We start from the raw sequence: 25613 nt of genomic DNA, 5'->3' as shown, positions 1-25613 counted from the left end.
CTTTGTGTAGTAAATTTATAAAGAAAAGTAGATACAAAAAGCTTTTTTTTTTAGAGTCTTGAAAACTTCAAAAATACTAGATTGATATATGACTTTTACAGAGAGAACAAGTCATTTAGAAGACGACCCATTTTTTTTTTGTTTTTTTTTGAAATGGATCAAATTATTTTGGACAACCTACCCGATGATAAAAGAAACGCGAAGAATTTCACAAATGGTCTAATTATTCTAAGTGACCTGCCTGATGAAGAATAAAACGCGAAAGGGTTTCGCGAATGGTTTAATTGTTCCAGGTGACCTGCCCGATAAAAAATAAAACATGACAAAGGTTTCGTAAGTGGTCTAATTGTTCCAGGCGACCTATGAAAGAACTTTTGCTTTTTTTTTTTTTTTTATAATTTTGAAACCTTTGAAAATAGTAGATTGACACATGACCTTTACACAGAGATGTAGAAATCCAGAAACAAATCATTTGGGAGACGACCTATTTTTTTTTTTTTGAAATGAATCAAATTGTTTTGGGCAACCTACCCAATGATAAAAGAAACGCGAAGAATTTCGTAAGTGGTCTAATTGTTCCAGGCGACCTATCCAATGAAGAATAAAAATACAAGGATTTTTTTTTTATGGTATATTGTAATGGGTTACCTGCCCAATGTAAGGTGGTATATTGTAATGGGTTACCGACCCAGATGGTCATATTATAATGGGTCACCTGCCCAGATGGTCACATTGTAATGGGTCACCTGCCCAGATGGTATATTGTAATGGGTTACCGACCCAGATAGTCACATTGTAATGGGTCACCTGCCCAGATGGTATATTGTAATGAGTTATCTACCCAGATGGTCACATTGTAATGGGTCACCTGCCCAGTTGGTATATTCTTTAAATTTAATGAGGATATTCTTTGTTTAAGGAGTCGCCACCTAGTATTATGGTTACAAAAAACCCTAACTGGCCAACAAAGATTTTATAGTCTGAGACTGGTTACGTAAAAGGGAAGATATTATCACCCTTTAAACGTCCTATCTAAGGCAGGTTGCATTCCTGATCTTTGTCCTTAATTGCTAACATTTTTTTTTGTTGGTTTATACTATGATTATTTGTGTGTAATATTCCTGACTCTGGTACCAATGAATGTTCAACTACGGATATTTCTAACTCTAGCGTTGGTAAATATTACGCAGGTATCAAAATAAATAAATTTAAATCATCATTTTTTTTCTTTTATTCCTAACTCTAGCGTCAGTGAATAAATAAATAAAAATAAATTTTTTTTACGCGTGCACATATTTTTTTTATTTTTCTAGCTAAATAAAATAAAATACAACGAATAAAAATAATATAAATTTAAATCGGTATTTCTATTCCTGACTCTGGCGTTAGTTAATAAACCAATAAATTTATATTATTTTTATTCATGTATACATATTTTTTATTTTTATATTTTTTGGGTTGGCCCAGCTCAACACATAGAGCTGGGCTGGACCCAACAGGCCTAGCAGGGTCACAAGCTTAACCCGGTTGACCATTGTTTTTTAATTTTTACCAGCAGGCATGCATGAACTACTTACGCACATCTGCTACAGGAAGCATGTAATTAAAATGCAAGGAGGAAAAGAGCAACTTACCTGGTGCTGCAATTGAAGATAATAATGACAGTGGAGGGCCGACCTGCTGATGCTATTTTCTCTTCCTTTGTTTTCCTCTTGGTGTCCCTCTAGTCCTCCTTCTCTCTGCCCACTTTTTCCAAGCACATCCCTGGCAAACACAGTAATCATTTAATTATTTTAGCAAGAAAAGAAGGAAACTTACCTAGGCATGTGGCTGCTGAAGGCGAAATCGAGGGAGACTGGAAAGAAAAAAGATTGAGGGGGCGGTGGCTAGTATAGGGTTCACCACCCCCTTCTTTTTTATGTTTCTCTCTTTTAAGGTTTCTGGTAATGACCTCCTCTTAAGGTTTTTTCTTTAGGGTTTCTTTCTAATCGTCCTCCCTCCTTCTTTTGTTTCTTTTGCTCTGTTTTTCTGGGCTAATTCTCTGTTCTCGGGTTCATCTTTCTTTTTTCTCTTTTCCCCTGAGATCTGTATTTATAGTGGCAGAGTCCCTTCGCGTGTAAGAAACCAAGTTTCAATCAAACTCATTCTCCTTTGTGAAGTTCGAATTAGAATCGAATTCGAAAGCAGACAAAATCATTATCTTAAGGATTATCTTGAACAAGGTAAGGATTATCTTGAAGAAGATAAGGATTATCTTGAAGATAAGGCTAGAATGACAAAGGCACATTGTAATCCTTAATTTTCACGGAAGTTGACAAATCACACTTTTCATCGAAATAAATCTCTGATATTTTAATTTTTTATTTTAAACCCTATAAAAATTAAATTAAAAGCTAAAGGGCCAAAATTGGGTTATGACAATAATTTCATAATTTTAATATAAAAAAAATATAAGAGAATTTTCTATCAATATTTTTAGTAATTTCACAATTTTAACACATACAAGATATTAAGGATCGAAGGTATTTGGGTTCTAGTATCCTTTTAAAAAAATATTGTAGACCCTAAGGCCTATTTATCTTTGCGTAAACTGCAGTATAAGCTTAGCAATACTAGTTATTTAATTTTATAAGGAAATCCTAACCAATGATTTCAAATTAATGGTTTTCTATTTCGCAAATATGATTAAGACTTAGCAATCTTCGCTGCAAGGTTGAAACCAGTGCTTTCCTCCATTGGTTTTTAAATATAGATCTTATATCTAAATATGTTTTTATTTAAATGATTTAAATAAAATTTGATCTAAAGATTTAGATTAGTTTGTTATTGTCTGTTTATCTATTGAACTTACTATCTAGATTCCTTTCTTTTTTATTGATTTATATAAGCTTAAATTCATGTGATGCAAAAAATTACCATATAAATATTCAAAATTTTAAAATATTTCATCTCTATAAATACCATTTTCAAGCATTGGTGTTGTTAGAAAAGTTTTCACATAGAAAGTATTTTGATTGTTACATATTATTTGTGAATATAGTGTGAGAATAAAACTTGGTTGACTAGGTAATTATCTTAGTTGATCCGTCAATCCACTTGATTTAATGAAAAATTAATCTATTGATTTTTTTTAAAATTATTTTTATATCAAAACAATATTATTTTGATATATTTTTATAAAAATATTGGATTTCAACTTTTCGAAACTAGTCCTGTTCTAAATCGACCTCCATATTAAATTTTACAACTATAATTAACTTAATAAGCTTTTAATTGAAATGTTTTTGTAGAAGCTTTAATTTAATGAATTTTTAATTTATAATGAAATATTAATTTATATATAAATTTATCTTTTTGATTTATTTTTTAATTTTTAAAATATAAAACCAGAATGAAATAACTTTTTTATAATTTTATAATTCAAATTATTCAATTTTTTTTAAAAAAACTGTTCAATACATGTGATTTTTTATGAGAATTTCATAAATTTCACCACCCTAGCTGTGTCCCTTATGAAAAGCGACCTTCAGGAATCTCAGAGTTACGCAAGCGTCACGTGTCGTGTTGTGAGCGTGTAAAGGAATTAAATCAACTGAAGAAATAATAAAAGACTCCAGAAAAAATTAGTACCGCTACTATGGTTAAAAACTAACCCGGGTTCGATCAATGTCAAAATTTAGATTATGGATTATTTTAAAATTTTTAAAACATTATTTTATTTTAAAAAAGTTAGTTTGGAAATAAAACTTAACCTCAATTAGGTTTTAAATCAGCAAATCATAGTATTATGTAATAAATAATATATACTTTACAAATACCATGTTTAAGACTTTAGGAGATGAAGGAGGCATATTTTATAGCTTCATGCATGGTTTATACATCCATCAATACTAATAAATGACAATTTTATTTTCTTAAGGCACAAATTAATTGTTAATGGTCTTTTTAAAATTACCTTAACAATGCTACACCGATGTTATTAGCATTGCCATGATTAATATTTGTATGTTGGTCTTTTTAATTTTTTGATTAGACATGAAAAGTAATTTATAAATCAACTAATATTCGATATAAAATATAAATCTGATAAATAATTTATTATTATTTTTTAATTTCATTCTATAAAATAATTAAGATAAATAAAACTTAATTTTAAATAATTTTAATTTAACAAGTTATTGAATTGACCTGTAAAACTGATTTTATATTATGATTTAAATATATTTGTTATTGGTCAAATATTTGATTGAATGTAAACAAACAAAATGACTATATATATAAGGGGAATTAAGTAACTAGGTTTTCACTCAAACACATGTATCTTCTTATTCTTCTATCAAACAAAAATTAGAACAATCTTCCTTTTTCTCCATCGATCTCCTCTCTTGGCTAACTCTATTTCATATATGGCTGGTGTGATTGCTGGAATAATACCTTAGTTGGTTAGGATTCGATGGTTTTGATAGGAATATATATAGTGCACCTATATTCTTTATTATTAATTTAATCAGTCCATGATGCTCCGAGCTAAATAATTGATATATAATAATTAAGTAATCATCAAAATCATATATTAATTAGCTCAAAAGATTCGTTTAATATATACAAAAAAACCTAAACATTCTATACCTTAGGGAATACCTAACAAATAACAATAAAATTATTGAACATGTGGGAATATAACTTTGTAAGGCCTTGTGGCTAGAGAGATAATGATGCATGCCATTTTAGTGATCAGGTATTGAATTTATTTTATAAAATTTTATAAATTTTAAAACCATTTAAAATTTAAATAATTATTAATTTTAAAATTTATAAAATTAATTCAGATACTCACATTAATTTATATAAAAAAGTTGGTGGAGAAGGAAAGATTTTAGAATATATGTTGATTATCACTTTGCATCAAAACCTAACTTTTCCAATCCAATCCATAGCACACATGACTCATTGATATTCCTCTTCGGCTATGTCATCAGAAACAACCATGTTCTTTAGGCCCACATATATATCAAGCTTAGTACATAATTAAAATTTGATGGGTTTTAGATACCATTAATCCCTTCTCTCTAAGAGTGGTTTTAATTATTATGGAAGAGGCCACCTTTCCAAATGGTTCTTTGAACTTTGAAGGATGCCCACAAAGGAATATCTTCTTGGGTCTGGCTTGTCTTTTCTAGCTAAGTTTAACTCTCTCCTTTAATTTCCTTTGCTCTATACACTTAAGGGAACCCTATTAACTTCCATGGCTACCTTCTTAGAGAGAGCATTTAAGACTATCATATCTTCCATCACTCACTCCTACTTATACATTCAAGAAGACCACGTAAGGGTAAAAAATATCAGACACAACATGCCGAAGGGAAGACCACTTTCTTTGCAGGTTCGCTTTCATCTCCTACAACTATTGTTTTTCTTCGAGTTATGAGGGTATCTCTTGTCTGTTGCTTGAGCTTTCACCTTAGTTTTCATGTTCAACTTGCCATGCAAGAGAAAATACCAGGGTTCTATCTCTGCCTATTAGTTGAGAGCCCCTTTTTTTTCTTTCCTTGTAAGGTGGAGGAGCACAGACCTCAACAAATTGTAAAAAATAGAATAAAAACTACAGTTTGTTCTATTTGCAATATGTCTCTAGTTGACAAGTACAATGGCTAATAATTCAAAAAAAAAAATGTTTTTTTTTAAATAATGGTTACTACAAAATACATATATTATTTCATACGAAAAAGATATTTTAAGTTGGAATTCCCCTCTGCGCTATGTATAAATAAAAAAAATAAAAAAATAAAGAAATCAGGATTTTCTTATAATATATACTTTCGGTTTATTTTTTTTTAAAGAAAATTTCCTGCTATCATCTACACTGGAAATCCTTTAGTGGTAAGAGCAGAATTTAGACCCTTTGCTCAATCCATTTGGTTTCCTATAATAGCCCCAATTAAGCATGAATGCTTCGAAAGATCAAAAGGGAACAAAGGAATAAGAATTTTTATATATATATAGCTTTATTAAATATATAGAATCTCTCAAGACCATGTTTAAACCGTGTTCTTTTGTTGCTTTTACAGACTGTTGAGCTCAAAGTCAGGATGTGCTGCGCTGGCTGTGAAAGGGTTGTCAAAAATGCCATTTATAAGCTTAGAGGTATATCTTTTGTGTAATTAATTTGGAGTGGCTTACTAATCAGGGGAAAAAGAGGTTTTTTTTTGTTTTTTTATCTATGATTTTTCAAAAATTCTCCCAGGTTAATTTTTAGAAAATAATAAAAAAGAAAATTTGAGGAAATACAAAAACAATATTTATAGAAAAAAATGAGAATTTTTCAATGATTGGGAAATGAAACTTTATTTTGAAATTTATAGCCAAAGCCAATGTTTTTTAAGAAAAATTAAAAAATGACTAATTATTTTCAAAATCATGAAAAAAATTAAGAAATAAAAAGATTAATTCTTTTATTTATTAAACTCTTTGAAAAACATAATGACTAAGTATTTTCAGATTTGTTTTCTTATTTCTTAATTTAATCTTTTGGAAAAAATCACTTTCTTTAAGAAAAGATTCAGGATTATTTCAGAAATCCTGTTTTTTGCTATTATCGTAGAATAAACATTTAACGAAATCTATTTCTTAAGCCAATTTTATTTGTTATGTTTTTAGTTTATATTCTCCGTAGATAATATATGTCGGCAGGAATTATTGTGTTGATTAAAGAAATTCTTAGTGCGAAAGAAAATAAATGTGACTTATAATTAATAAACTATAGGATTCTTTTCTATTTATTTTACAACTAATCTCCCATCTTTTTTTCTCTCAAGGATACCTTACATCCGTCTTTTTTACTATTAAATAATTTTTTTCTATACATGAAGAAAATACAACTCAAGACCATGTCTTTTTTACTATTAAATATTTTTTTTTCTATACATGAAGAAAATACAACAAAAGGTGTGTTTAATTAATTACCTATTAAAGTTGTGTTTTTTTTCCCTTTCTCTAGAGTTGGAATAATAAAAAATTGGTAATATTTAAATATTAGAATATGGCAGACTATTAGAACACTTGAATATGATTCACTAAAAAATCTACTAAATATGTTTGGTAATATAGTATAAGATATTTTCAATTGAAAATACATTAAAATAATATATTTTTAGATTTTTCATGGAATAAATTAATTATTTTATTCCTTAATTCAAGAATCCTGTTGCTTTTAATTGGATAAAAAATGATAAAAATTTAAATTAAAAAAATAGAATATTGTCTCTCTGTGTGTGTGTATTGTTTTTACTAAACTGCTAGAGAGGCTGATCTTCTGAAAAATGGAAGGATATTTTTCTATTATAAACGAAGCTCTAGCAATTAATTGATTTTTTATTTATTTTTCTATTAAACAGAATCAACCCGAAGATAGTTCATAATTTGTTCATTTATCTTCTTCCACAGAATATTAGGCTGCCAAATTTCTGGAAAACAATTTTCTTAATCCATTAACCTACTAGATACTATATTTAGAACAACAAAATAGATGATACTAATTACTATCGCATATATTATCAACACGCATGTGAAATTAATTTGAAACATATATAAATGCTATCTATGTGTTATTAGGTATTGATTCAGTGGAGGTTGACCTAGAGATGGAAAAGGTGACGGTGGTGGGGTATGTTGATCGCAACAAGGTCCTCAAGGCAGCGAGAAGGGCAGGAAAGAGGGCGGAATTCTGGCCATATCCGGATCTACCGCTGTACTTTACATCAGCAAATCACTATTTCAAGGACACAACAAGTGAGTTCAAAGAGAGTTACAACTATTACAAGCATGGCTACAATCTTGCAGACAGGCGCGGGATCATTCCGGTGAGCCACCGGGGAGATGACAAGGTCAGCAACATGTTCAATGATGACAATGTTAATGCCTGCTGCCTCATGTAGCTAGCTAGCTATATATGATGAATCTTCAAGTTCCAAGTGTGTAGCATCGCAAATTGATCATCCTGTTATATATGCATGTGATCTATGTATAAAATGTAGATGGGATTTTATTTTTACGGGGATGGAATGTATCATGAATTGATAATCCTCTATGCGAGCTATGGAAAAGCTTGTGTGTTGCTTTTCTTCCATGTTCTGATTGCAGGCGCGGGGATATATTCAACGGAAAATGTAGCTCCGAGGGCTTGTTTTCATGGCCCTGGGCTATTTATCACTGTATAAAAAGGTGTCCATGTCAAATAATTTGCTATCTAGTTTAAATTTTTTTCAAGTACTTGTACTCATGATGTATGTTTTTTTTTAAAATTTATAGACGTGACCTCAATCAGCAACGACAAAATTCGGATGCAAATTTGTCGTTGCTGATTTGTTAGCAACGGATTTATCCGTTGCTGATTTCTTTGCAACGGAAAATCCGTTGCTTATAATTAGCAACGGATAATCCGTTGCAAAATGAGCAACGGATAATCCGTTGCTTATTTTGTGAATCAGCAACGGATTCTCCGTTGCTGAATGATGCATTAGTTACAATCACCAACGGAGAATCCGTTGGTGATTATATTATTTTTTATTAAATTATTTTTTATTTGTTTATTGCAATGATTTTTAATTTTAATTAATTAATTTAATTATTTATGGATATTTTAAAAATTTTAAAATATATATAACCAACACAATTTAATATTAAAAATAATTGTATCATTAATAAAAAATAGAATAAAACTAATATTCATATAATAAAAATTTAGTTAAACTTACATCAATACAATTAAGTTCAAATACAATAAAAAAAACAACAAAAGATACAATCATGGTGCCGGTTGCGAAGACGAACCATGATATTGTGGATCGATACAAGATTGATCAGGATATAAAGGTCGAGGTGTAGGTCGAAAAATTGGTTGAGATGTGGGTCCCATAGATGTCATTATCTGAGGAGCCATAGGTGGCGATATTGCTGGAGTCAAAGATGGTGGCATACCTTGATCAATATTTGATGTCCCATCATTGTATCCAAGATTGTTCACAAGATATTCTTGCATAGAATCCATCTGCCGTTTCATTTCAAGAATAAAATCATCTTTTTTCTTTATCTCCTCTTCTTTATCCTTTATCGCTTGTTGCAACGCTCGATACGATGAACTGGGATATGATGACTCCACCGAGTAGGAATGTGATGAAGAACTTGTACTAACTATAGATTTTGGCATACGAGGTGCACCATATACCCTACCCTTTATAACTCCTCCTGAAGCCACACACCAAGCTGCTCCATCAAATGAAGGATGATTTTCTCGATTAGTTCCATACTTTGAAATCATCTCCTTTTTATAATTCTCCTACAAATAAAATACATGCATCAATAAATCCATTTGAATGTTAAATAATACTTAAGTTATATTAAGAAATAATCAAATAAAAATACATACAACCACTTTTTTAGACTTGTTGTCGACGAAGCTACCAGACTGCTTAGTACTCTGATGCAAAGCTGAAAAGACATCATCCCATGGAGGTTCTTTTCCACCAGCTTCCTCTTGCTTTCAAGATTAATAAATATTATAAAAGATAAATATATAAAATTTAATTCATTATCTTAAGCATAATAAAAAAAAATCATTACCATGTTAGCTCGATATGATGCAAATGACACTGTTCCTCCAGAATGAGTGCTTATTTTACCATCTGTTTTGGTTAATCGATTCCTCTTAGCAGATTCAGACCTCCTTTGAAATTCAGGGGTGGACCAAACATCTTTGATCATTTGATTCCAGTCATCATTGTTTATCCAAGCAGGACCTTTATCAAGGCAATCTATAATATTTGTAGTGTTTTCTTTTGACATGGCTTTCTTGCGAGCTCGTGTCAATTGCTGATTCAAAGCTATCCTAGCCTTATCTTCCCAAATATTACGAACAATCGACTCATCTTCCTCAGGAAAGGAATATTTTTTCTACCAAATAATATATATACCAAGTTAAAAGAGTGCACAAAATTTCAAATTATATAAAAAATTAATCATATTGTTATCTTGTTCTGAATTTGCAAGATGATATAATAATTAAAGAAATTAAATGATATTAAAGAGTAAACAAGAAATAAGAACAAATTTTCATAATGCTATATTAAAGTGATCAAAATTTAAAAAAAAATGACAATTAGTGTTGGTTCTTACCTTAAACTCTTTAAAGAGTTCATCCCTGCACATTGAATCTATTTTTTCCAAAGAGTGCCATGCTCCTTTAAAATTGGACCTCAAAATATCTCCGATTGCACGTCCACACGATGCGTTATTGAACCTGAAAATATATAATAACAAACTTATAGTAAACAAATAATTACATAATAATAAGTAATTTTTTTCATACCTGAAAATATAATTTTTTTCAGTTAATTTTTAAAAATTTAAACTTACTCTGTTGTTCCATATAAACAAAGCTCTTTTTTTCTTGTAATTGGATCCATTGGTGTGTCAAAACCCTTCCTTTTAACATTTTGATCATAATTGTATGGAGAAGATGTTGAACCGTGGTTTAATGGCACACCATCTGCATTCTCATCACATACACCTCTCTCATTACTACCGTCTCCCTCATCTTCATCTCTAATGTTCACATCATCACCATCACCATCAACTCTCCCATAACTCCTATATGAATTATGTCCTCCATAAATAAGTTGGTTATCTCGAGGGAAACCTCCTTGAGTTTGAAGCAAATCTTGGAAGCGAAAGCCCTCACAAAATTGATATGCTTCAACCCTCCCATAATCACATTGAGGAGGATGTGTACTCCCCAAAGTAGGTATATAACACTCATTTGCATTTTGATACACAAGTTGCTGAAATGTAGATCCTTTGTTATTATGCCTTGATGTAGTTTGAAATGATTTGGATGAAGTGGACCTGTCACTCCTTGAAGTGGACCTATCACTCCTAGAATCTAATATGGATCCTCGTCGAGGCATGCTAAAAACAAGAAAAAACATAAACATTATCATATGAATATATACAACATAACAATAAATTAGCTCATAGTCAAACTTTCAATAACAAAAAATTCACAGATATTTTTCCAAGAGTGCCATAACTAGAATAAAAACAAACTGTTAAATCTCATTAAGCATTCATTGCAATAAATTAGCTCATAGTCAACGTAATAGTCATAACTTCAAAAAATATTATACTTCAAATAAAATAATTACTGTAACAACAACAAATATATAAATAACATCAAGACCATTTCATTAAGCATTCATTGGAATAATAAAAATCAGCCATGAAGTTTTATATTGTCAAAATCCAATTAACACAAACAATAATAAAAATATAAATCTAAATAATTACTTGATAGGAAATCAAAATTATAAGTATGCTTACCTTAATGTTTGTTCCTATAAATCAAAACATTGAGTAGGAAGAACCCTTTTCATTAATGCTCCAGTATCTATCAGCAAGAAAACAAATCACAAAATAAACTATAACATCAGAATCACAATTTAAAGATTGATACTTCAAAGGTTAGAAATGGTTTCAAAGGTCAATGAAAATAATACATGTAATGTCATCCATAACACACACTTCAATAAAATAATAAAGAAAAAACATTGAAAGCCTAAATATTATCAAATAATATAAAATCATCATACATATAAAAAAAAATATTCATTACATATACTACGAAATATAATTAACCTATGCTACTCATTATTATCATCACTGCTAACCATGTCATCATTATCACACAAAACCATGTTTTCATCGTTGTCATCACCACCACTATAAGAATCATCGCCATCACCATCACCATCGCCATCGTCATTGCCATCATCATCATCATCTTCTTGTTCTTCTTCTTCTTCATTGTTTCCCCAATTTATGTCAAGTTGAAGCAATTCATGTTGACTGATTTCTTCATAATAAGATGATTCAACAAGTATATTTTGATCATCAAGTGTTTGGGTAGGAAGGACACGACATGGTTGATAAATCTCATCTGATTGATCAACATCAAATGATCGCACATTGTTGGCATCTTCAATAAATTCACCCATGTCAACATTATAACGACTTCTAGCAGTAGTCTTAATAACCGTCCACCATTCAGATGATTTATTACCAGGCGGATATGTATAGTAGACTTGTTGACATTGTTGTGCTAGAACAAAATCTTCATTTCCATGTAGTCGAGATGTATGCTTGATTTCAACCAAACCATTCGAACGATGTACCCTAATCCCTCGCTTTGTATCATACCAATTACATTTAAACATAAATAACTTGCACTTACTCCCCAAGTATTTGAGCCGAACAACTTCTTTAAGCATTCCATAATAATCACGTTCATTATTATCATAGCAACTTCCCTTCACACAAACTCCACTATTCATTGTCTTTTTAAAACGCCCATAACTTTGAGTATGAAATTTAAAACCATTCACATAATACCCATTATAACATTTCACTGAAGTTGAAGGCCCCATAGCAAGTCCAAAGAGTTGATTTCCAATTCCGTTACATTGGTATTCCACCTAGCATAATAGTTAACTTCATAAGAAATAGTGATTTAAAAGAGATTAGTAATCTTTTTAAAGTAACTAATTGACATAAAATATAAATACTTATGTATACTTACATTATTTTTTAACCAATTTGGAAAGATCTCTTCGCATAATTTTTCAATTTCAACATCACTCACATGTGGTTGTTGTGACTTTAGCTCTTGACGACATTGCCTAAAATTTTCAAATATTAAAGTTAATAACAGATTATTATAAATTAAGTACAAAATAATATTTTATACTTACTCTAAATAAGGCTTAAGTTCTTGACAATTGAATATCACATAGTTATGTGCAACTTGCATTTCAGCATGGGACAACTGTCTTCTATAAAATCTTTTGGATAATTTTTTCCCTGGATAGGAAAAAATAGAGAGACATCCATCTACAATGTTAAGGCCACCATCATCATTCCGTGGAACTCGATTCCAAATTGTTTGCACGTCATCACCAAAATAATGAGATGCAAAATTGGTGATTTCATCAATCAAGTATGCTTCACATATGGAACCCTCAACTTTAGCTTTATTGGTCACTTTCTTCTTCAAATAAAACATATACCTATATCATTTCTTAATATTAGTTTATTTTTTAAAATAAAAAGGGAATAAAATTAACATAGTATAAAAACATACCGTTCAAATGGATACATCCATCGATATTGAACTGGTCCACCAACTTTTGCCTCATAAGGTAGATGTATCATCAAGTGTTCCATGGAGTCAAAGAAGGATGGAGGAAAAATCCTTTCAAGTTTGCACATTATTTCAATTATATTCATCTGCATTAACTCCATATGCTGGGCATTTAAATTTGTTGTACAAATATCTCGAAAAAATACAGACAGTTCAGTTAATGCCTCCCATAGTGGCCTAGGTAAGTAAGGTCGGAAAGCAGTTGGAAGAAGTCTTTGAATGAAGACATGACAATCATGACTCTTCATCCCCGAAACCTTACATTGTGCCTCTTTCACACATCGTGAAATGCTTGAAGCATAACCATCAGGAAATGATAATTCCTTCAACCATGACAAAACTTCTTGTTGTTGTTTCTTGTGTAGACAATAAGTGCCTTTAGGTTTGTAAACCCGACCACTCATATCTTGTTGCAAATGCAGATTTGGCTTTTTACAATATAATTGAATGTCCAACCTAGCCTTTAAATTATCCTTACTTCTATTAGGACAATCCATTACTGTATAAAAAATATTGTCGAAGACATTTTTCTCAATATGCATGACATCAAGATTATGACGAATCAAATTTGTATGCCAATATGGAAGCTCCCAGAAAATGCTCTTCTTCACCCAATTGTGTTTAACACCAAAGCCAGGAATTTTATCATTACATGATGAACTTCCATTATGTCCCTCAGTATACTTGGACACTTCATTTAACATTTCCAAACCAGACGGACGAGGTAAAGGAGGGAGCCTTTCAATTACTCCTTTCAAAAACTTATCAGATTGACATCTATATGGGTGGTTCATGGGTAGGAATCGTCGATGACAATCAAAAAATGTTGTTTTCCCTCCATTTTTTAATCTAAAAGCCTTGCTATGCTCCATACAATAAGGACAAGACAGATTTCCATGAGTACTCCACCCTGATAACATACCATATGCTGGAAAGTCACTAATGGTCCACATCAAAGCTGCCCTTAATTGGAAATTTTCCTTTCTGTATACATCATATGTTTCAACACCAACTGACCATAAATTCTTTAACTCATCAATTAAAGGCCTTAAGAAAATATCAAGCTTTTTCCCCGGATTCTTTGGCCCAGGAATCATCATTGTCAAAAACATGAATGGTCTAGTCATGCACTTCCACAGAGGCAAATTATAAACAGTAACAATTACTGGCCAACAAGAGTATGTATTTGAAGACATGTCAAATGGACAAAACCCATCAGTGCATAACCCTAACCGAACATTTCTCGGATCTGATGCAAAGCTTAAGTGGACACGATTAAACTCCTTCCATGCCTCCCCATCAGATGGGTGCACCATAACCCCATTATCTGACGTATGAAAATGATGCCATGTCATATCTTTGGCATGATATGGAGACATGAACAGTCTCTGAAGCCTTGGTGTCAAGGGAAAGTATCGGAGTTGCTTCTCAGCCTTATTGGAACCTTTGCTAGTAGGATTTTTAGGTTTGTATCGTGAACTTCCACAAAAATCACAATTAATTTTCATAGCATCTACTCCATAGTATAGCATACAGTAATTAGGACACACATCATATTTCTCATAACCAAGTCCAAGTGGCCGCATAAATTTCTTGGCATCATAAAAATTGGATACCAAATTTTCATCATTAGGCATGCAACTTTTTGTAAAATCAATAAACTTGTTGAAGGCAGTCTGAGTCAAATTTAAAGTTGACTTCATATTAAGCAATTGTACACAAGCAGATAATTTGGATTGCTTGGTACACCCATCCCACAAAGGCTCCTCCGCAGCTTTCAAAAGCTGAAAAAATTTAGTTGCCTCCAGATTTGGAAGTTCCTCTGCCACTACAGGACTAAACACATTATCATTATAGTATGCATCACCAACCCCCATTGCATCCATGACCAGATTCCTATATGGATTTTGTAGACAAACATCATTCACAACATGACTAATTCCAACCGATGAAGGTCCAGCCAATATTGGTTGTGCGACATAAGGCTCCCCATGTACAGTCCAATTTTCATAACAAGGTAAAAAACCTTTTGTCAATAGATGCTTACAAACATCATCTTCCTTTAAAAACTTTTGATTTTTGCACCTAACACAAGGACATCTAATTTTCCCCCCAGATATATTTTTATCAATTGAAAAGGCAAAATTGATAAATCTTCTAACACCTGTAATGTATTCAGGACGAAGACGACCATCCATAAGACGACCATACATCCACGATCGATCATCCATGTTAATCTAATTAACATGATAACACCAATAAGTATTTTTATAAATAAGCATACTGCTTTAACTACTAGTACTTAAACAATCATTTAAATTAAAATATGTTGTCTAACCAAATAATCAAAATGGAATTTGGCCCTCTAAATGCCTTCATGGTTTTGAAATTAAATAAAGAAGACCGAGGCTTGTTCTTATTCTTTTTAAGAGGAAAATTTCTAAAAACATGAACTTCAGGGAGCAATATGTAAAAGCAGAAATAAAAAGGACAGCACTATGGCTAGAAAAGTTAATTGAATATAATCCCAGCATCATGTTCACATAAACCTCCAAACCTAGGATCTACAAGGAAAATAAATTTAAATATGAATAATCTAATCCCAATGAAAAGCAGAGTTCCAATTAATTGAAAAGATTACAATAGGCATGCCCAGCAAACAAATTAAGCATAATCTAATTAAGCAACCATAAAAAAAATGAAGCAAAATAGACTTACCTAAGCCCCAATAATCAATGACCCAAGGTGGAGATTTCCTTGTTGCAACTCAATCAGACTTAGCCAACTCTATTGATTTATATTGTGATCCAATAAGCCATTTATACTGCTGGAAAAGTAAAAAACATAAACAGTATGTTATACCTATCCACCTATATCAATTGCTAGTCTTTAAAACAAATGTAAGTTCAACTATGAAAAACAAAAAGAATATCCAAGTTAAAGTACTGTTTAGTTTTTATATTTTCATGGCAATTGTTTTGTCATAACAATTTTTTTTCTTTTAAGATCTAACCTAAAAATTTTCAATCTTGAACAAGATTACAAAGTTATTTTGAAATTTATTATCAATAAAGAATAAATGTTAGAATTACCACTGCTGAAAGAGCACATCAATAAAGCATAGAACTACCCAAGAAACACCCACCAGCATATAATGTTAGAATTTTTTTTTTAAAAAAAACATGGTTAAAAGAGCATATTTCAGAACAGATTTAAAGTGAGTTTCATATGAAAATTAATTTTCAACATAAATCCCTTGATATGAAATATTATATCTTATGGTTTTCAAAAACATAATGACTAACTTATAAAATCATAAATAATGCATAGACTAAATTATAATGTACTCTAATTATTATCTCTTAAAACCTATAACTTAATAGGAATCTATATGCTTAGGACATAATTTTTCTACAAAACCAAGCCTTTGCATAAAATGAAATTCCAATGAGATGCTTTTTCAACTCAAAGAGCAGAACAACAAGGTACAAAAAGTATAGCATAAATAACTTAGCTATAAATAAACCTAGCTAACAACAAGTCAGATCAAGAGAAAATCAGTCCCAAGACTAAGAATTCACAGCAATGAACTACTGACTTCCCAGCAACAATCAAAATAAATTTGGAGTTAATTGATATATTATTTAGTCATCTTCAGATTTCATTTTGGTCTCATAATTTCCATCTAAAAAGAAACTTAATATCAGATTCAATGAAAGAAAATCATTCAATTAATTTTTTTATATACAAACTACAATTGAATAAGGAAAAGAAAAATACAGTTCTATGTCCTAAAAAGTTAATTGAATATAACCAACATACAAACTGGAATTGAATAAGGAAATAAAAAAAAACAGTCCTATGCCCTAAAAATTGAAATATGCATATTTAAATTTTGATACAAAAGAATCAATACATACCACTTAATCCCGTCTTTGGTAGTTATTGCAATATCTGAATTTTGTTTGCTGAAAACAGGAACTCCATCAACCCTCCTACTCCCATAGCTATGTGGAATAGTCTTGAGAAGTTGGTGTGCTGCCTTGACTTGTGACAGCATAAATCAGATAAACAGAATTATGAATGTATCACAATAAACACAACTTTATGAATACAATAAGTGTGTATAAGTTTTGCAACTAAAACTAATAATTGCATATTTTGAAAAAATATTTACAAAAATCAGCAACCACCACATCCTAGTAAGTTGGATTGGCTGTGACTAAAACGCAGCACTAAAACTTTGCAAGCATGCTCAATCAAATTACAAGAAGAAGAAAAGAAGCACTTGGACTGCTACAGAAGAAGAAAATCATCACAGGTTAACTAGTTGCTAGACTCTATAGATTTTAATAGCATCCATACGCTGCTATAACACTTAAAAATTATAGAAGTAGAGCATTACAAGATAAAAAGTTGAAGCAACAGGGTACATCTCAGTGAAAGCAAAGAAATTGAACTAATGCATAATTTCCATCGATCACTCTTTTCCAAACATATGAATTACAAGCATTAGTCCAGTAGCCTAAAGACATTCAATTTATGAACTATAACCCTAAAAATTAAATTGGGGGTTTTGATAAATTTTCAATTAAACATGCATAATTAAGTTATAGATTATGTTAAAAACATTTCATAAACCCTTATATTATCAAATTAATAGCCTAAAACCAGCATTCAAAGTATCGAGAAAAAAAATGTTACCTGTGTTCTTCAGTTACAAGTGACCGAGATGGATCTACAGGACAGAAAAAAACCTGAGATTGGAAAAATTAGGTGAAAGATTTTTAGTGTAAGTTAAATTGCAACAAAGAAAAACAAAAACCCTAAATTTTCAATTACCTGAACTATTGAAGAAAAGCGTGAAAAACCCAACCCGTTTACAATGAGAAGGGGTAAATCAGCATGTTCGATAGTGATAATGCTGGGTTTGGTTCGATGTTGCCACGGGTCTGTGGTTTTGGTGGTTTACAGAGAAAGATTGAAACTGTGCAGATGAAAGAGAAGAAGATGAAGGAGAAGAATTACGGGTGCTGAAGACACGAAAAAGATGACATGTTTGGGATAAAGGAAAATCAAATCGATGAAGAGAGGGTGATTTTTCTACAGTATTGGATCGATGTTATTAGGGATGAAGGAGACTGGCAGAGTGAAAGTTCATTAATTTTCATCTGTTGGTTTTGTTAATTGGTCTCTGTTTGCATTTCGGTGTGGGGGGAGAGTACTGATGTAGATTTACCAAAGCCAGCAAAAAACAAACGGTTGAGATTTTATCCTAGTAAGTATAATCAACGATGTTCGTAATTTTGGTTTTATATTAAAATTTAAATAATTATTTTTTTAATTACCAACGGAAAATCCGTTGCTAAATTCAACGTAAAGTTTGCAACGGATTTTCCGTTGCTAAAATCCGTTACTAACATTAAAAAAATAATATATATGTAATCTGTTGCAAATCTGTTGCTGAATTTAGCAACGGAATTATCCGTTGCTAAATTCAGATGCTAATAGCCCCTGTTTTTAGTAGTGTCTAGAATAAAAATTGCTTTGCAAAGAAAATTATAAAGTTATAATTATAAAATTTCTATTGTATTAAAGCATTGTTTCTAAAATATTCATGGTTGATGCTCTTTTAAATATTTGATATTTATTAGAGCTATAAAGACAAATACATATTATGTTCTCTCTTTTATAAAAGAAAACAATTGTTCTCATATGTTACGGTATAAAGGATATCTAAAACTAATATGTAAATACTTATTATAAGATATATACACTTTGACTCACAAAGAATTTCATATGGAGATATCACATATATCTATAGAAAGGCTTACATGATGATTGTGTAAGTGACTTTAGACTTGAGATCATTAAATCATCATATATAAAAAATGTTATGCTTTGATCATATTATATATTATGTTAATCGAGGTAATGAAATAACAAACATTGAGTATAACATGAACTATATAAAGATGTTTGAGTAATCAAAAGAAGATTCATTATTTTAGGTGAATTAAAAAAAATATTATATTTGTTCTCAAATAGTATCAACTAAGAAATCCTTAGTTTAGGTGGAATGAAATTTGAAAAGAGTTTCAAGTCTTATTCAAATTATCAATGATTATTATATAAAGAACAAACATGATTTAACATGACAAACATACTACATGCTTTAATGCTAAATCAAAATATTATTGATAAAATGATATTAATTACACTAAGAAACCAGTAACTAAGAGGTTAATTAAGTCACTAATAATTTTTTTAATATTTGAAAGATTATAACACATTGTTAGATGATACACATGATTTTCAAATATAAATTAATCAATTATTTAACTGATAATAAATTAAATTATTAAATTTATTTAATTATAATTATAATTTAAACTTAGGCCAACATATAAAGAACTTAATGGGTTGCACATATTAAGAATTATTAGTTAGAAATTAAACTAAAATGATTTAATTAAGTATGACTTGATTAAAATATATTTTAGAAATTAAGGATTATAATATAATTAATACATTGATTATATTTCTAAACTGAGAAAATCAAGTATGGACTTAATTGAGTTAATTTTTAAAATTATTTTAAATTAATATATGGATATTATTTAAGAGAAAATTGATATTTTGTCAATTTTTCCTATAAATAGTAAGTTATTTCTCTTATTTCTTTAGTTGTTGTCTGTTAGTAAAAAAAATATACAAAAACACAAAATTAGATTTAACACTTTAGGTATAACGATCCTTCTATTCTAAATAATTTTGTTTCATAGTTTTTGTTACAAATATAATATTCAGAAACCCAACAAAAAGGAGATTTCATAGAGGGAGAGAGGTTTGGTCCTGTTTGGATTTTTTAAAAAAAATGTATGTTTGTCACATGTTTTACATATGACTAAAATGTTTATAGAGTTTTTAAGACCATTTAGGGTATGATATTAAGTCAAACATTATCACATTGAGCATCACAACAAGTCCATAATAAAGCAAAAGGCTTGTTTTTTGTTTGGAAAATAGAGTAAAAATATATTAAAAAAATGAGTTGTCCTTTTCTATTATAGTAAAAAAAAAAAAACCTAACTAGTCTTTAGATATCTATGATAAAGAAATGATTATGTTAAAGAAAAGATAATATCACTCTAAAATATCCCACCTAAGATAAGTTATATTACCAATCTTGTCTTTTATTTTTAATGGTTTATTATGTCTAATCTACCGATGGTCTGTCTACTAGATGATAACGGGTCTACTTTAATAAGTTAAACCCTAAGGTAAGGTTTACACCTAGTCATTTAAAGGTTTGGTTTATTTTTATCACTCCTAGTTATTATCTGTAAATAATACTTGGTGTAATAACAATTCTAAGATTGATCACTCCTAATCATAACATTTGACTAATTATCAATCAAGTCAAGCTAATGAATAATTCATGGATTTGTGTTAGGCTCGTAGAACCTAACCAACATCTTAGAAATGATTCATAGATGGCGCCTCGATAAGATTCATCTATCTTATAGCTCCTAAATTTCACTTGTAATATTTGTTGAATAAGACTTAATACTTTTAATGCATATTCAAATGTAATAAGTGAATATTAGACTAAAATTGTTTTAATACTCTTGATTTTGTTATTGATGAATATTAGACTAAAATTTTTATTATTTTAAAATTAAAACAATGTGCTTTTCCTCTTAACATATAAGACGATGTGCTTTTCCTCTTAATATATAAGGCAATGATACCAAAAGTGAATAGCAAACTATTTTTTTAACATAGATTTTTAAGGATTTGAAAATGTTGGTCCAATAGACCTTTTAATTTGAGTAAAGTCTCAATGGATTTTATAAACAAGTTATAAAATCCTAATACAAAAACATGTAATAAGATGAATATTTTTTATTTGTTTCTTTTTTTTAGAAATGAGAACATAGAAATAATATTTTAATAACAAAACTAGCATGAACACTAACTAAATGCAAAAATATATTTTTTGTTTTGTGAGATTTGGCCATAACATATGAAATTTGAAATATAATTTTTAACATGATCATGAAGTCAAGGATGAATACAACAAGCATGAAAACCCAAGATAATAATTTAATTCCAAGAATTAAAAATAATAGGTCATATTATTCATTAATGTATCATCCATGCAAGCAAGAATACAAAAGGCTATCATGTTTTATGATTATTATCTCCTTCTTTTGAACCCATGATGTTCTAGTACAAGAACATGATCTTTAGTAACTAAGTCTTATTATATATAACAAAAAGTACCCATTTACACTTCCAAACACCAATGATGTATAATTTTTTTTAATACCAAATAGTGATTTTACATTCCATAACAAACCAAGTTTAAACTATGAAATGAAAGCCGACAAAAACCTAAAAAATTTCCTTACAAAAGATTTCCAAAAAAACCCAAAAAAATCAAACTTCAAACAAACCAACTTGATCTAAATTCCTCTTATATCCATTCATGCTTCTCAAAAATTAAAAAGCAAACTTCTTAATATAATGGTTAATTCTAAAAAACAAAGACTTTATAACTCCAGCAAATGTAACCTATAAAACATACATGTGAACAACATATTGGATAACAAGGAAAAAAGATGTTTAAGCATACGAAGGGGAAGAAGTTCACTTGATCCTGAGTTTACTAAAATAACCCTTTAAGTCTAAATCCTCTTTGTTAATCTGAACTAATTGTAACTAGGAGTTTTTGCAAGTTGCAATGAACTCCAATAAGATGGTGACCAACTAAAGTTGTTGGTTCCTGCCTATTAAGAAATATAAGTTATTTTGTTTTATTTTTTAAGGTTATAATAGTATTTTTATTTTCTTTTCAGTTTAACCTATATATAATATCTTTGTATTTAGATTAAACACATTCCTTTAGATTATAGTGATAATGTAATATCAATAAAACATTAGCCTCATTCTCTTTTATTTTTGTTTTTCTCTTTATTATGCAATATCATATGATCTTAGTTGCTTAAATTATTTGTATAAGAATTATGATAATTTATCATCTCAGGTTCTTAGTACTTCAAATACCTCTTCTCATATTCAACAAATTCATATTGATCATTTTACAGGTACTAATACTTTACTTTTTGGTACACCCGAAGCTCACTTTTCTTCTATAGTCCCTCAAACTCTGCCTAAGATTATAGATCCACCTCTACATCAATTCATATGATAGCCTACTCACCTAAAGTTTATCTTCTTTCTTAGTCGAAATATATTGCAGATATTTTTAAATGGGCTAGGCTTACTAATAATAAGATTGTAGATACTTTTATTGAGGTTAATACAAAATATTCTTCTTTTGATAGTTTACATTTTTCAAATTCTACTTTGTATTGTATTATTATTAGGAGCTTGATATATCTCACTATTACTAGCCTAGATATTGCATATGTCATTCATGTTGTTAGTCAATTTGTTACCTCTCCTACTACCAGTTATTAGACAATTGTTCTTCATATTTTATGATATTTTCGAGATTCAGTTTTTCAGAGTTTGTTACTTCTATTCATCTTTTCTTTAGAGTTGTGTGCATACTCTAATGCTAATCATAACGGTAATCCCACATCATAAGTTTGTTATTGGTTTTTTTATTTTTTTTATTTTTTAAAATAATAAGAAATAATCTATTATTAGGGGGGCTTTGGCATGCTTTTTATAGGCTAGGATGTGAGTCCCTAAATCATGTTACTAATTACATCCTTACCTTGATTCTTAAATGTCCATTGTAGCCATTAATTCCTTGTATTTTTGTTTGTTTTCACTTGAGCTGCAGATTGATAAAGTGGTGTGCTAGCGAGCCACTCTATAGTTTTTGGCTAATTAGAGTAGGGTTTTTTATTTGATATTGAGCCACTCTAGTGCTAAAGATTATAGGAATCTTACGTGAGAGCACGAAATTAATGGTGTGTTAGGGGGAGGGTCTAGCATGTTGCTTGTCATAATTGATTAAAAAAGCATGATGAGGGGTCTTAGGTGGGGCTTCTCTTTAGGGAAAAGATAGTTCACAGTAATGTCAAACAATTGAATTAGAATGGAATGACATTGATTAGTACTTAAAAGTGTATTTTTATCAAGGTTTTATATTATTATTTTGCATTTGAAGTATCAATAACTCCTTAACTAAAGCATGTTTTATAATAACATATATAATAATATAAGATACATTTAATTTATGGTAAATATTTATTTTAAATGCAGGCCTATTATATAAATGAAAGGATTGATTGATGAGTTTAAGAACTGAAATTGAAAGGACAAAGAGATGGCCAAACTTAGAAAAGAGATGCTGGTGCAGTCCAAATCAGAACACTGTTCGGTAATTAAGTCATATTTGGAGCTGTAAATCTCAGATTTAGGTATACTTTATATGGATGGAAAGGTAATACATAGGCCTACAACTTTTATAGGAGCCCAAGATTTAAAAAGATCATTTTTAAGTCTAAATTGTAGCAATAACAAAGAAGTCTGAATCTGTCCTGCAGCTTGAACACTATTCTGTATTTGACCTATATTTGGAGTTCTAGAAGTTCAAATGACCTTAATTTTTTTTCTTTAAAAGCTGAGATAATTTTCTAAAACTTTTGTGTTTTCAAGTGATTCAAATTTTAACATTATCAATGATGTTTTGGGTATATAAGAGTAGATAAGGATTGCCACCAAGTTAAGAGTTGGCCACCCACTCATCAATTAGTCATTAAATTAATAGTTTCTAATTTTGGCCTATAAAAGAAGGCATATTCCATGCATTTAGGCATCTTGGTTTCCAAATCAAGATCATGCTCTTACTTTCCCTCTTTGTATTGCTTATGCTTTGCTTTCATTAATATCAAGTATATACCTTTCATTTCCTTTCCTTTACTTAGTTAACTTTTATCTTATTTATGTTCTTATTTTGTTTATTTATTTTTATTTCTTTTATTATGTTTAGTTAAGTTTATTATGTCAATATGAAAAGTTTACACTAATAATGTAAGAATAAGTATAGTGTAAACTCAACATGAACCTGAATGTTTGATACTGACATGTTTTTTATTTGTTATCTTATTTACTTTTAATACTTTGCTTGATAAATTACTAATCTAGATTTATGTTGTATAATACTTGGTACAATAAAAACTTGGCACTTTCATAGCCCATACTGTATGGTATAACCGACACTTGAGCTACGAAAGGAACTTGATTTGTTGTTAATATAAGTTATAATCATGAATACCTGACAATATTTACAAGTATTAACATTATTTGAATAAGATAACCAATATAATCATGTTAACAATTTATAATCTGATTGGAACCTCCTTTATATGTGGTTTTCATTTGAGTAATTAGAGTTTATATTATACTTGTTTGAAATACCATTAGTAGATCCTCTAACCTTGACATTTATTGTTATCACTGTTTAATCCTTACATTAATCTTTTATCTCAAAGCTCTCATCTTTATTATTATTATTATTATGGATTTGTTGTTGTTGTATTATTGTTGTTTATAATTTATACAATTAACATCCTTGTGGTTCGACCCCGATCTTACCAGGTTATTTATTACTTCGACACTCCTGCACTTGAGAGAAAACATCAATCTTTTGATCGTGTCAAATATCATTTTTAGTTGTAGTCCTTAATTTATAAAAATTTCAATCCAGCCCCATATTAAACCCTTTCCTTTGAAATGTTCTCAATTTCATCATCGGTCCAATTTAATTTGGTTCCTGTATTTTTTATGTTCCTTACAATGTGGTTCTTGGTCCTTTAGTTAATTCAATTTTCATCGAATTTACTCTTAATCTTGACTTTTCTCTCAATTAAACCATTCCAAGTTTCTATATCTTTTATTTAGGTTTTTATTTTGTCATTTTATGCAATTTGGCACTAAATTTCACTTTTTCTCTTCAATTAGTCCCCCGGCAAATTGGACTTCAACACTTTGCCACCTTTGTTCACTTTTGTGCAATTATTTAGTTTGTGCAATCATAATAAATTTTAATATTTTTTTTATTTTTTTCAATTAAACCCCAATTTGCATGTTCACATTGATTTTTAACCAAATGTAACTTAAATTCCTATCTATTTGTGACCCAAGAAATTATTTTTGGAGATTTTGATTTAATTGAATTTTTATGGATATTTCTAAAAAAGATACTGTATTGAAAAAAAAATTGGGGGACCTAAAATTCAGTTATTAGATTTAGTTAATTTGGATGGAAAAATTAATGAAAGAATAGATTAGGAACTTGGGCATTTTCCAATGATAAAATTGATTAATTAAAGATATAAGGACATTATAAAAACTCGTCATTTTCCCTATTATATTCTTA

General features: G+C 29.7%; 2 protein-coding genes across 2 annotated transcripts; one reads left to right on the top strand and one right to left on the bottom strand.

The window, feature by feature from the left end:
• The first annotated feature begins 5043 nt into the window (after window positions 1-5043).
• Window positions 5044-8249, top strand: LOC105110866 (heavy metal-associated isoprenylated plant protein 26-like). Its single transcript, XM_011006046.1, has 3 exons — window positions 5044-5383; window positions 6069-6144; window positions 7612-8249. The coding sequence occupies exons 1-3, from the start codon at window positions 5246-5248 to the stop codon at window positions 7932-7934; spliced, it is 537 nt and encodes a 178-aa protein (XP_011004348.1). The 5' UTR covers window positions 5044-5245; the 3' UTR covers window positions 7935-8249.
• Window positions 8250-13331: 5082 nt separating this feature from the next.
• Window positions 13332-15480, bottom strand: LOC105110911 (uncharacterized). The gene is made up of 2 exons (XM_011006116.1): window positions 13400-15480; window positions 13332-13335 (listed from the first exon to the last, which is right to left on the bottom strand). The coding sequence occupies exons 1-2, from the start codon at window positions 15478-15480 to the stop codon at window positions 13332-13334; spliced, it is 2085 nt and encodes a 694-aa protein (XP_011004418.1).
• Between the last annotated feature and the right edge of the window lie 10133 nt (window positions 15481-25613).

The sequence above is a fragment of the Populus euphratica genome, unplaced genomic scaffold, assembly GCF_000495115.2.
Source record: "Populus euphratica unplaced genomic scaffold, PopEup_1.0 scaffold266.1, whole genome shotgun sequence".
Classification (NCBI taxonomy): Eukaryota; Viridiplantae; Streptophyta; class Magnoliopsida; order Malpighiales; family Salicaceae; genus Populus; species Populus euphratica.
Note: the sequence above shows the minus strand (reverse complement) of the source record. Positions and strands in the feature narration are given on the sequence as shown.